This window comes from Carlito syrichta, unplaced genomic scaffold (assembly GCF_000164805.1).
Source record: "Carlito syrichta isolate Samal-C Ts95f unplaced genomic scaffold, Tarsius_syrichta-2.0.1 Scaffold305994, whole genome shotgun sequence".
Lineage (NCBI taxonomy): Eukaryota > Metazoa > Chordata > Mammalia > Primates > Tarsiidae > Carlito > Carlito syrichta.
Window position 1 is genome coordinate 71,139 of NW_007250090.1, and position 12,777 is coordinate 83,915.

General features: G+C 42.1%; 1 protein-coding gene across 6 annotated transcripts; it reads left to right on the forward strand.

The window, feature by feature from the left end:
* The first annotated feature begins 4,435 nt into the window (after positions 1-4,435).
* On the forward strand, positions 4,436-12,230 carry RBM12B (RNA binding motif protein 12B). 6 transcript variants are annotated; one of them, XM_021714952.1, is made up of 4 exons: positions 4,440-4,575; positions 8,321-8,407; positions 8,497-8,542; positions 9,122-12,230. In XM_021714952.1, the coding sequence occupies exon 4, from the start codon at positions 9,150-9,152 to the stop codon at positions 12,129-12,131; it is 2,982 nt and encodes a 993-aa protein (XP_021570627.1). In that variant the 5' UTR covers positions 4,440-4,575; positions 8,321-8,407; positions 8,497-8,542; positions 9,122-9,149; the 3' UTR covers positions 12,132-12,230. The 6 variants fall into 6 exon arrangements, with proteins under 6 accessions (XP_021570624.1, XP_008061126.1, XP_021570627.1 ...); XM_021714950.1 differs by lacking the exon at positions 8,321-8,407 and adding an exon at positions 4,756-4,823 and having other exon boundaries at positions 4,499-4,575; XM_021714949.1 differs by lacking the exon at positions 8,321-8,407 and having other exon boundaries at positions 4,436-4,575.
* Positions 12,231-12,777: the final 547 nt, after the last annotated feature.

The following is a 12,777-nucleotide window of genomic DNA, read 5'->3' on the forward strand; positions in this document are numbered from 1 at the left end:
CCACTCATCTCAGCCTCCCAAAGGCACGGGATTACAGGCTGAGCCACTGAGCCTGGCTCAGAGATTTTTATCTAGTATCCTTTCTACATACCTCCTTTGTTAACCTGTAGCATTAATAGAGTATTAGGATCCTAGTGTCTTTCATCTTTCCATAATGAAGACAAGACTGCCATTTAACTCAAGCAAAAAATCAACCAAGTTTATTTTTATTATGGAATTTGGAGGTTCCTGTTCAAATCTTATTTACCACATATCATTTGATAATTCTGTTTAGTTCCTTGAATCTAACTTCTGACGCACACAACTGACCAGACGACGCTCCTTTATTTGACCAATGTTGTTCAAACTGCTCCAGTGATCCTTACAGGTTTTGTAGTTGTGTCTCTAAGGTCCGCTGCTGACAACAAGTTGGGAAACAGCATGAAGGCCACCAGAGCAACATGTAAAATTTGGTGTTATATGCCTCTCTTGATGCTTTACTGTGTGCCTGTGTGTGTGTTTGTGTGTGTGTGTGTGTGTGTGTGTGTGTGTGTGTGTGTGTGTAGGGGAAAGGAAGTCTAAGCAGAAGCAGACATCCTGTTTCACAGACACACACACATTCACACACACATATGTATACTCTCATTTTATCTACACAATAACCCTACTATTGTCATCTTCATTTGGCAGATGAAGAAATTGAGGTACAGAAAAATTCAACAACTAAAGTGACTCAGCTAGCAAGTGGCAGAGTTAGACTTGAAACTATGGTATTCTGATTTCTGAGCTTGCCTTCTTGATTTCCAAATTATCCTTAAGTTTATTATGTGCTAGGGACTGTACTAAGTGTTTTTTCAGCATAAATTCCTTTATTGTTCATAACTGCCCTGTATAATGGGAATTATTATGTTTCTTCTTCAAGTGAAGAAGTCTAAAGATAAAAAATCTGTCCACACTCATGAAGTGGCAGAGCTGTGTTAACACTTGGGGCTGCCTGACCAGAGTCCATTGTCATAATCCCTATGCTCTACACATCTTCCTGTGTGTGAGGACTGGCTGAACGAGTGTGCTTTCTCCTCTACTAGAGCATGAGTTTCTTGAGGAAAGACGACTGTTTCTTCTTTATCTTTGTCTTTCAGGACATTAAAAAGGTTCTAGATTCACAGTCCCTGTTCAATAAATGCCACTTGGATTGAATGGATGTCAAGATATGAAAGAGGGATAAAGGTCCTAAGAGTTTAGATCAAGAAATGAAGAGTTGAGAAGATCAGGGAACTCCAAGCCAAAGGAATGAAAGGCTGTCCTTGTAGATGTCAAAGACATAGGAAGGGCAATTAAAAATGGATACCAAAATCATTTAGGAGGGTAGGAGGTGCTGCAGTTGTTGCAAAATGCCCAGAGGCTGACTAACTGTCTGAGCAGAGGCACAGAATGGCCATAGCTCAGTGTGGTCAACATGTTTCAGTGTCAAGTCTTTTGTTTTGCTGTTCCTGAAACTTCATTTTCTCCCTATTCCCCCAAATTATTAGGTTTTCGTGCCAATAAATGAAAGGCACAAGAAAACTATTCAATAAAAAAAAATTTTTAAAGAAAACTATTCAATAACCAGAATACCATGTGATTATATACAAATAACTTTAACCAAAATTTTCTTACTTTGATTATAACAGTATGATTATCTGAGAAAGACAGGGGGCAGACTCAAAAATGCAGACATTCACTGGGCACAGTGGCTCACAACTGTAATCCCAGCACTTTGGGAGGCTGAGGTGAAAGGATTGCCTGAGTCCAGGAGTTTGAGACCAACCTGGGCAACTTAATGAGAGCTTGTCTCTACAAAAAATAAAAAAATTAGCCGATGGTGGTGGTATGCACCTGTGGTTCCAGCTACTTGGAAGGCTGAGGCAGAAGGATCTCCTGAGTCCAGCAGGTTGAGGCTGCAGTGACCATGAGTGTGCCACTGCACTCCAGCTTGGGTGACAGTATAAGACTCCTATTCAAACACACACACACACTCAAACACATACAAACACATTCACCGTGGTATCCTATCTGGAGAAAGTCTGTGTGAATAGAAGGAGAATAGTGAGTGAGACAATGAGGCAATCACAGGCTGGAAATGCCTGTCTGAGCTTGTTCAGGGGAGTCTGATCCGAGCATACTTGGCCAGGTAAATCCTGTAGTAATTGCTTATTAAGTGATAGCTGTTAAGAAGGGTGAGAATGCCCCCAGGTAGCCTTAACTGAGAAATACTTCTTGAGATTAGGTAACTCCTCTTGTTCTAACTTCATATAGAAAGCGTATATAGACCAGGAAAGTGCTTGTTAGCCTGAGTTGATCTCAAGCTTGTTTTACTAGTGATGATGATGCCAGGTGAGGTGTGGCATAAAACCTGTGGATTCTTTGATGCGTTTCTTTTTTTTTTTTTAAGTCAGCTGGAATGCAGTGGTATGCTCACGGAACACTGCAGCCTCAACCTACTGGACTCAGGTAATCCTTCCGGCTCAGCCTTCCAAGTAACTGGAAGTACAGGCATGTGCCACCACACCCGGCTAATTTTTGGCTTTATTGTAGAGACAAGGTCTCGCCAAGTTGCCCGGGCTGGTCTCAAACCCTGAGCTCAGGCAATCCTCTTGCCTCAGCCTCTCAACGTGTTGGGCACAGGCTGAAGCCACTGCGCACAGCCGACTTGTTTCTAAAATGAATTTTAGAGTGGCCAGCACAGTTTTAAAACAAAGTTTATTAGTGAGAATAAAATATGAAGGAAGATACAGAGCAGAAAGACCTGCTATGAGCCAAGTTTTTCAAAGAAGAAAAACGATGTTTTTGCCCTCAACTACAAACTAGATGTAACTACCTAGTTATTAATATATGCTAATGAGTGAAGTCCAGATAACCATGGCTCCAGAGAAATTGACATCTCTGGGATCCTGATGCGAGGAGACAGGGGGAGGGGTCTTTTCCTGACCACATTGTTTCCAGTGGGAGACCTGCCAGACATTTCCAATTCACAAGTTCCTTAGCTAAAAGGTGGTCTTATTATCACTTCTATGGCTTTGGTCATTTAAGGAGTGGTCTTTGGCCTTCCACCTTAGACAGGGAACCTGAGAGATTCTTAGAGTTTTTTTGTTTTGTTTTTTTTTAGTCGGAGTCTCACTTTGTTGCCCTGGCTGGAGTGCAGTAGTAGGCTCACAGCCACCGCAGCCTTGACCTGCTTGGCTCAGGAGATCCTCCCACCTCAGACATCCAAGTAGGATTCTTAGAGATTATGCTAAACCATGAATTGAAAGGTTGGACTGTCCTAGTCTTGCATCTGATAGAGTTTTCTCTTGATTTGCTGAGGGGGTGGGGCAGGCTGTCAGCTTGACCTGCAGTAAAATGTATTTTAAAAATGTTCGAGGCCGAGCTTGATGGCTCATGCCTATAATTCCAGCACTTTGGGAGGCCGAGGTGAGAGGATTGCCTGAGCTCACGGGTTCCAGACCAGGCTGGGCAACTTGGCAAGACCTCATCTCTGCTATAAATCAAAAAAATTTAGCAGGGAATGGTGACGTGTGCCTGTAGTTCCAGCTATTTGGAAGGCTGAGGCAGAAGGCTCGCCTGAGCCCAGCAGGTGGAGGCTGTGGTGGCCGTGAGCGTGCCACTGCACTCCAGCCTGGGTGATAGAGAGAATCCGACTCAAAAAAAAAAAAAAAAAAGTCTGAACGCTTCCTAAAACCTACCTATGAAAAATTTATCTAACTGTATCTAACCTGTGCTAGCTACCCTGCCTCAGTGGGCAGCTTCTTTATTTGCAAATAATCGAATACAAGGTTGCTCACCAGCTATTATGTAGCGGGCATCACAGACCATGTCTGCAAACGTTCTTTAAGTTTCCAGTACTGGCCTATCCTCTTGTTTCAAAAAACCAGAAGATGGGAACAACTTTATAAAGGCACTTCATAAGGCTTATAAAACTGACTAAACATGCATTTATTAAGCCCTTAGTTGTTGGCATTGAACCCGGAGAACGTCGAAAGCAGTGCAATGAACATTTCTACGGTCTTTCAGAGTTTACTGGAGCCTGTCAGTAGATGCTTTACGCCACCCAGTAGCGGCAACACTGAAAAGACAACACTGACAAAACACATCGCCAACTTTTCTTTGCTTTTGCATCTCCTTCCTTAACTCCTGGAAATCTCCAACGTTTGTCCAGTGCACGTCGGCAGTTCCCCGCCGAAGATTCTCACTACAGTTACAGGTTGAGCCCTAACTGGCTCCGAACGCCGCCCTCTCCAAGTCGAGGTTTCCGGGCTGGGCAACAATCTGGGCATGCGCAGAAGCCCCGCCAAGCCGGGGCGCCGCTTCCCGCCCCTAACGAGGGGAAGCGGGTGGGCGGCAGGGCGCGTGCGCGAAGGTGGCCGAGGCGCCGGAGCGGTGGGTTACGCTGGAGAGCGCATGGGCAGACAAACTGTACGTCCGTTTGTCCGGACCGGCGGGGAGGGTGGGCGCCATCTTCCTCCAGGCTCACTGAGGGCTCTACCTGTGCTGGGGGAGGCTGCTGCGGCGAAGAGTGTCCCCGGCCCCTGGCCTCGCGTTTCCGACCCGGCGGCAGCGGTGTGTGTTCACTGCCGAGTGCGAAGCAGTTACCCTTGGGGCGTTGGGCCGGAGCGAGGGTGGCGACGGAGCCGGAAGCCCGGGAAAAGGCGGGGCCGCGGCCGCGCCGGGATTTAGCGTAGCGTCTGCCGTTAGGCACCCTGTTTCCTTGCTAAACACCGACTCTCCCTCTCCCGTCAGCTTCCTTGTGGTGGTGTGTGCGCGCTTCCCAGTGAGCTTGAGAGTGAAGATCTCGAAGGATTTCCTAGGTATTTTTTTCTTTGCTGTGTCATCGTAGTCAGTGGCGGCAGGAAAGCGCCGGAGGCCCGGCTCGAGAGGCCTGAGAAGGGCAGACGTGTCGGAGTCAGGTTCAGGGGCAGCCCACCCCCTGGCGAGTTAGGGTGGAATGTTTGCCCTTGGGACGGCTTGACGGGAAGGCACGGAGGTTGGGGCGGTCCAGGTTTATTCGGAGGCTGATGTTGGCTGAAGGACTGGCGACAGCATCGGATCCCACGTAGCACCCGTGGCCTGGCGCGAAAGAAGGAGCTCTGACCCCCCGGCAGTGTGGACAAAGGCTTTGGGCGGTAGAAAGGATGCCTTCGGATGATGCCCGTTTGAGGAGGATGGATGTTGGGGGAAATCTTGTGCCGTGTGGATTCGTCTTCATTTACAGTTCCTCTTAGGGACTATGGCTCGGTGTGGCCATACCTTTGATTTTAATTTTAACCGTCTACATTATAAAAGGCGGCTCATCATGAATAATAATCGTGGACGGGGGTAGATTATTTTTTGCAGGTGAAACCCTCGTTTAGATTTTCAGTGTGCTACGTCTTAACTTTGGATTTTAAGAAGTAGTGACAGGCAGAGAGTAAAAGAGTTCTCTCTCACCAGGTTTCTGGAACCACTCTTTATTCGCTAGTTAAAATCAAATGGATCTGAGATAGTACCTATTTAAATTCAACCTCCCTCTCATTTCCGTTTCTGTATCCCTCTCAGTCTTGATTAGAAGATGCACACTTCATATTGTTTAGTTATAGTGGTGTTTAAGTGGGATGAATCGCTGGATAAAATCAGCAAAGTTATATAAAATGAACGTTTAATTTCAAGTGACTTACCCTTAAATGAGCTTGCAGGAATCCACTTTCTTTTCATAGAAATTCTAACAGATTTCTGTGTCTTGAAATGAACACAAAGTCACAAAAAAACTTTTTGATTAATAACTAGACAAAATTTTAAGTGCAGTGTACTTGAGGGTAATTTGTTTTGCTTTTTGCTTAATTTAATGTGTTAAGAGTAGAACTTCTGGAAAATTTGCTTAAGGAAATAGCATTCTGGAACCACAGGAGGAGCAATCATTTTGAAAGCTGGTCTCTTACAGGTGGTTTGCGTGGTGTGTTATTGTATAGGGATAAGTGGTACATTACCCTACTATCTGAAGGGCAGAGAAGTTTAGGCATTAGTTACATTTAACTGTGGCAAATTAGAACAAATTATTTATTTTTTTATTCGAGTAGGAGTCTCATTCTGTCACCCAGGCTGGAGTGCAGTGGCTCACTGCTGGGCTCAGAAGATCCTTCTGCCTCAGCCTTCCAAGTAGCTGGAACTACAGGCACGCACCACTTTGCCTGGCTAATTTTTTGCTTTATTGTAGAGATGATGTTTCGCCAAGTTGCCCAGGCTGGTCTGGAACCCGTGGGCTCAGGCAATCCTCTCACCTCTGCCTCCCAAAGTGCTGGGATTATAGGCGTGAGCCACAACATCTGGCCTATCTTATGCTGCTTTAAAAAATATCTTTAAAAAGTAGCCAAGCCAGTTGCATAGGAGGGAGTTTCGGGACTTAATGTGGATACGTTTTCCAGAAGCCATTTACAGTTCTCATTGCAGTGTTGCTGTGGAGATGTTTTGTTGAAGAAACTAGGCTTATATGTTTTTTTGTTTTGTTTTTAACACCACATCAGTACTTTAGTAGTAAACCTCATTAATGTTTTTTAGATGTGGAATGTGCCAAGTAATTTCTTGATATCTTTCCTAGTTTAGTTTTTAGTTTGAAAATTATAATTTATGGACCCTTTTGAAAGGAAAACAAACCTTGCACACTTAAGTATGTCTTCCCACCCCACCTTGTGGAACCATGGTATTTAAGTGCTAGACTAAAGCAACATTTATTTGTACATTAAAAACATGAAGTTATAATTATTAATTTGGCAAGTCTTAAAAACTTATTTGGTAAGACTTCATTATAACTGTTAGTTTGGATATCTCTGAAAGTATTAGATGCAAGTATCCTTAAGAAAATACTGCAACGGGATTTTTTATTAATCTGGTAATCCAAATATCACAAATTAAAGCATTTTTATTATATTTTTGCTTTTCTACATTGTCATTTGGATTTCCTCAGTAGAGTGCAAATAGTTGTTTGAAATGGAATAAGTCTGTTGGCATAATAAGATTTTATATTTATCTCAGCATACTCTATTTGGCTTGAGATGAATTTTAATAGTTACTGTTTTTGGAGTATAAGATAAGGCATGGTATTGAGATTTTTTACTTTAGGGATACTGCAGTATTTGACTTAACTGGAATCAAGAAATTTGATTGTGTTTTTTGGAAGTGTGAGTCATGTATATATAGAACTTTACAATGTATCCATACAGTAGCCATGGGTTTGGATCTATTGCTTTAAAAGTTGATTTTTGAATTTGAAGCTTTGGTGTTTTATTCACTTATTGTGTCATTTTGAATAGCTGCCTTATTAATTTGATTTGGTCTTATGTTTTCAAAGGGGGGAGAATGACAAGAGAGTTGGACATACATATGAAGTAGATGTTAGGATTTTCATGTTGTGAAGTGATTGAGGGTCTTTAAAAACTTTTTTTTAGTATTCTTAATTGACATTTTACTTATAGTTTTTTTCCCGAAGTAGATGTAAAACTACTACACAGCAAAATGCTAAGGATAGAATTCAGTGAACTTTGGTAAACTTTTTTCTCATAAATTGAAATTTATGAAAAGGCATTTTTCTCTTATATCCATAAAATGATGTAATTTTTGCAAGTATAGAAATATGTCCCGGCCTATATGTCATAAATTACACATAATGTTCCTTAATTACAGCTCATGCAACTTGTTACTTTCCTCCCTCTTTAAAAAAATGAGAGAACCAACAAATATATATGACTGTATATGTGTATATATTTATTTATATTAGACAAACCAAATATGAAAAATAATCATTTCCTCTTTGGTATAAAAATCAGACTCTCACCTTGAGAGACACGTCACAAATAGGCATGATATTGGGTTTGTAAACTGTGTAGCCAGATTTCCTTGTCAAGACTTCTTTTCTGCATTCCCTGCCCTTCCCCCCCACCTACCTCCAATTCCTTTTGGGCTCCCACATTGCACATTTAAAATCTCCACACCTTTTTCCCAGTGCCACTCTATTGAAGTGTCTCCCCACCTCCTACCAAAGAAGAGGAAAGAATTCTTCCCAAGGCTGATCAGGCAGCAGCTAACATGGGAGACACTTAACTTGATTAAGCTTCATAGGTGAGGGTGACAGAAAGAAAGGCCAGACTGTGAGAACCTTCATACATTTATACACCTTTGTAACAATCACTGCTTTCAAAACCATGCAAACCTGCATTCATTCCCTCACAACTTTTCTTTGGTACTTCCAATCAAGGAGCAGTTTAATTTTCAGCACGCTTTTTATTTTTTAATATTTTGCAGATGTCTACTCAAATATTGTATCTCCTTTGTGCAGAAGGATGATTAATTTCCCCTTGGAACAAAGAAGACCATTTTGTAATGCCCTTAATTGTGGTTCCTTTTATTGCTTCACTTTTAATAGGTAATTCTGAAATGGATATCCAAATCTGGCGTTGCTTAAGATAAATTACAGGGTTCAAGGATTAATTATATTTCATTTTCTTTCCACAGTTAAGTTGCTTTTACAGAATTAACAGGTCTCCAAGAAATAAAAAAGGTAAGATATCCAGAGTTTAAAAAGGCTTTTCACAGAGGCTTAACAAAAAACATGTAAAGTAGAATAATTTAAGGTCCTGTGGCTTCTGTTCTTTATGTCTGGCCTGTGATGCTCTAGTGGAAGGCAATTTATTATGAGCAGAAATTATATACTAACCATAGATGGGTTTTCTAAATATGTAAAATTCATTGTGGTTGGTAAAAATACTTTAATCTAAAAAACTGTCTCTTGTTTCAGTAGAAGATATGTTTCTGAATGACTCCAATTGTAGTCTGTTCTTGTGAAGCAGCGTTTGACAGGTTTACAAAGGAAGATTTGATATTTTTGATGTTCCTATTGTATAGATAGGAGATATGAAATGTTTCTTCAAGGTAGTTGGCTTATTTGTATGTTTAAATGGGAGAAGGCTTATTCCTTGTTTCCTTTAATAATTAGATATGGTCAATATTTTTGTGAACTTGTATCTTGTTTTCATTTATAAATGCTGAAGGAAGCAGGAACCAGTAATTTAAAAGCTTAGTTTGGGCTAAGGTACTTCAAAAATAAGACTTGCTATTATGTGTACCTTTTTGTCTGCAGGTCATTATTGCTGTTGTTTGAGCTCAGCATGGCTGTAGTCATCCGTTTACTGGGGCTTCCTTTTATTGCGGGGCCTGTGGATATTCGTCACTTCTTCACGGGATTGACTATTCCTGATGGAGGAGTGCATATAATTGGAGGGGAAGTTGGGGAGGCTTTTATTATTTTTGCAACAGATGAAGATGCAAGACGTGCCATAAGTCGTTCAGGAGGGCTTATCAAGGATTCATCTGTAGAGCTCTTTCTTAGTAGCAAGGCAGAAATGCAGAAGACTATAGAAATGAAAAGAACTGATCGTGTCGGAAGAGGGCGACCAGGATCTGGGGCATCAGGGATGCGCAGCCTGTCTAACTTTATTGAGGCTGTTAAGGAAGAATCAAGTAATTTTGGATATGGCTCTTTGATTAATCAAGATGCTGGGTTTCATACTAATGGTACAGGACACGGTGATTTAAGGCCAAGAAAGACAAGGCCATTGAAAGCCGAGAATCCCTATTTGTTTCTACGAGGTTTGCCTTACTTAGTAAATGAAGATGACGTACGTGTCTTTTTCTCTGGTTTGTGTGTGGATGGAGTAATTTTCTTAAAACATCACGATGGCCGAAATAACGGTGATGCCATAGTAAAATTTGCTTCATGTGTTGATGCCTCAGGAGGTCTTAAATGCCATAGAAGTTTTATGGGTTCAAGATTTATAGAAGTAATGCAAGGATCAGAACAACAGTGGATTGAATTTGGTGGTAACGCAGTTAAGGAGGGTGATGTTGTTACTAGAGCTGAAGAACATTCTCCACCAAGAGGAATTAATGATAGACATTTTCGAAAATGGTCTCATTCAAAATCTCCTGGAAGAACACGTTCTCGTTCCCCTCTCGGATTTTATGTTCACTTAAAAAATCTGTCCCTAAGTATTAACAAAAGAGATTTAAGAAATTTCTTTAGAGATACAGATCTCACTAATGAACAGATTAGGTTTTTATATAAAGATGAAAGAAGAACAAGGTATGCCTTTGTGATGTTCAAGACTCTGAAAGACTATAATACTGCTCTGGGTTTACATAAGACTGTTTTACAGTATCGTCCAGTTCACATTGATCCAGTTTCTAGAAAACAAATGCTGAAGTTCGTTGAATATTATGAAAAGAAGAGACCAGGGTCAAAAGAGAAAGAGAGGCCTGGACATGTTTCACAAAAGTATCCTCAAGAAGGCTATTCTGGCCGGAAACTGTGCATATATATAAGAAATTTTCCATTTGATGTTACAAAAGTTGAAGTACAGAAGTTCTTTGCAGATTTTTCTCTCGCTGAGGATGACATTTACCTGTTTTGTAATGACAAAGGAGTTGGTTTGGGAGAAGCATTGGTGAAATTTAAATCAGAAGAACAGGCCATGAAAGCTGAACGTTTAAACCGACGAAGATTCTTAGGAACAGAAGTATTATTAAGACTTATATCTGAGGCACAGATGCAGGAGTTTGGTGTAAATTTTTCCTTGATGCCCAGTGAGAAGATGCAAGCTCGTTCACAGTCACGTGATAGAGATGACCATTCCCATTTATTTGACTCAAAAGATCCTCCACTATACCCAGTTGGCCCTTCTGAAAACTTTAGACATCAGGTAGAGGACTTGAGGCAACTGGATAACTTCAAGCATCCCCAGGGGGATTTCCGACAGCCCGACAGACACCCTCTGGAAGACTTTGGGCACTCCCCAGAGGATTTCAGGTTCCCTTCAGAGGACTTCAGACACTCCCCGGAGGACTTCAGGCACCCTCGGGAAGAGCACTTCAGGCGACCTTCTGAGGAGGACTTCAGGCGCCCTTGGGAGGAAGACTTCAGGCACCCCAGGGAGGAGGACTGGAGGCAGCCACTGGAGGAGGATTTTAGGCGATCTCCCAAGGAGGACTTCAGGCAACCTTCTGAGGAGGACTTAAGGTGGCCCCCTGAAGGAGATTTCAGGCGGCAACCTGAGGAGGACTGGAGGCGGCCACCTGAGGAGGACTGGAGGCGGCCACCTGAGGAGGACTTCAGGAGGCCCCCTCAGGGGGAATGGAGGCGATCACCCGAGAATGACTTCAGGCGACCTCTTGAGGAGGATTTCCGGCGGCTTCCAGAGGAGGATTTCAGACATTCCCCTGACGAGGACTTCAAGCAGTCACCCCAGGAGCACTTCAGACGGCTACCCCAGGAGCATTTCCGGCGGCCACCTCCGGAACATTTCAGGCGACCACCTCCGGAGCACTTTCGGCGACCGCCCCCGGAGCACATCAGGCGACCGCCCCCGGAACACTTCAGGCGACCGCCCCCGGAACACTTCCGGCGTCCGCCCCAGGACCATTTCCGGCGCCCGCCCCAGGAGCATTTCCGGCGTCAGCCCCAAGAGCATTTCAGGCGCTCACGAGAGGAAGATTTCAGGCACCCACCAGATGAAGACTTCAGGGCCCCTCCAGATGAAGACTTTAGACACCCTCCTGATGAGGAATTCAGGAGCCCCCAGGAGGAAGATTTCAGATGCCCTTCTGATGAAGACTTCAGGCAGCTCCCGGAAGAAGACCTCAGGGAAGCTCCGGAGGAGGGCCCTAGACTTCCTGACAATTTTAGACTTCCTGGTGAGGATTTTAGGAATCCACCTGATGATTTTAGAAGTCATCGCCCTTTTGTGAATTTTGGTCGCCCAGAGGGTAGCAAGTTTGATTTTGGAAAGCATAATGTGGGAGGTTTTCCCGAAGGGAGATTTATGCCTGATCCAAAGTTAAATTGTGGTTCAGGTAGAGTAACTCCTATTAAGATAATGAATCTTCCATTTAAAGCTAATGTTAATGAGATTTTAGATTTTTTCCATGGTTATAGAATCATACCTGATTCAGTTTCAATACAATATAATGAGCAAGGATTACCTACAGGGGAAGCCATTGTTGCTATGATAAACTATAATGAAGCTATGGCTGCTATTAAAGATCTGAATGATAGGCCAGTCGGCTCCCGAAAAGTTAAGTTAATTTTACTCTAGAGAGCAGTTCTAAATTGAGTTATCATCCCACAGTATTGATGCAGTAAAATGCATTTGTTTTTTAAAAACTGTTTATCTGATGAAAAGAAATATTTTAATTTTGACCTGTGAATAGAACAAACTTAAATAGTAGAATGTGAATTTGGTTTTCTTTTGCTTGCAAATTGCTATTCATTTTTCTAATTTAAAATTATGTGTGCTTTTTTTTTCTTTGACGGGAGAGAGAACTAATTCCCCGTGTTCATTAGTTTTTGTTGATGTCATAGGTAAACCTCAAGACTTACAGAGTTGTATCTGGGAAAGTTAAATTTTATATTCATTTAAATTTTATTTTGTAGTCTACATCTTCTACCCAGACTGTGTAAGGAAATAGTGTCTGATTGTTCAGGTTTGGCATTTCACTACTACCTGCCTATGGAATTAATGCCTTCTTTCTTGTCTGAGATATTACTGTGTTGAGCTTCGTATTAATTATAAATAGTTTAAGATGGACAGACTGTCAACTTGGAATTTACTTATGTAAAAAGCTTAGGCAATTCTTAAGGTTTCCATGTTCTTCATACCTTTGCAAAGTCTCATAAAAATAAAAATTGCAACTGGATAGAACAACTAATTAACCTGTATTTGTATAAAAAGAATTGAAAAA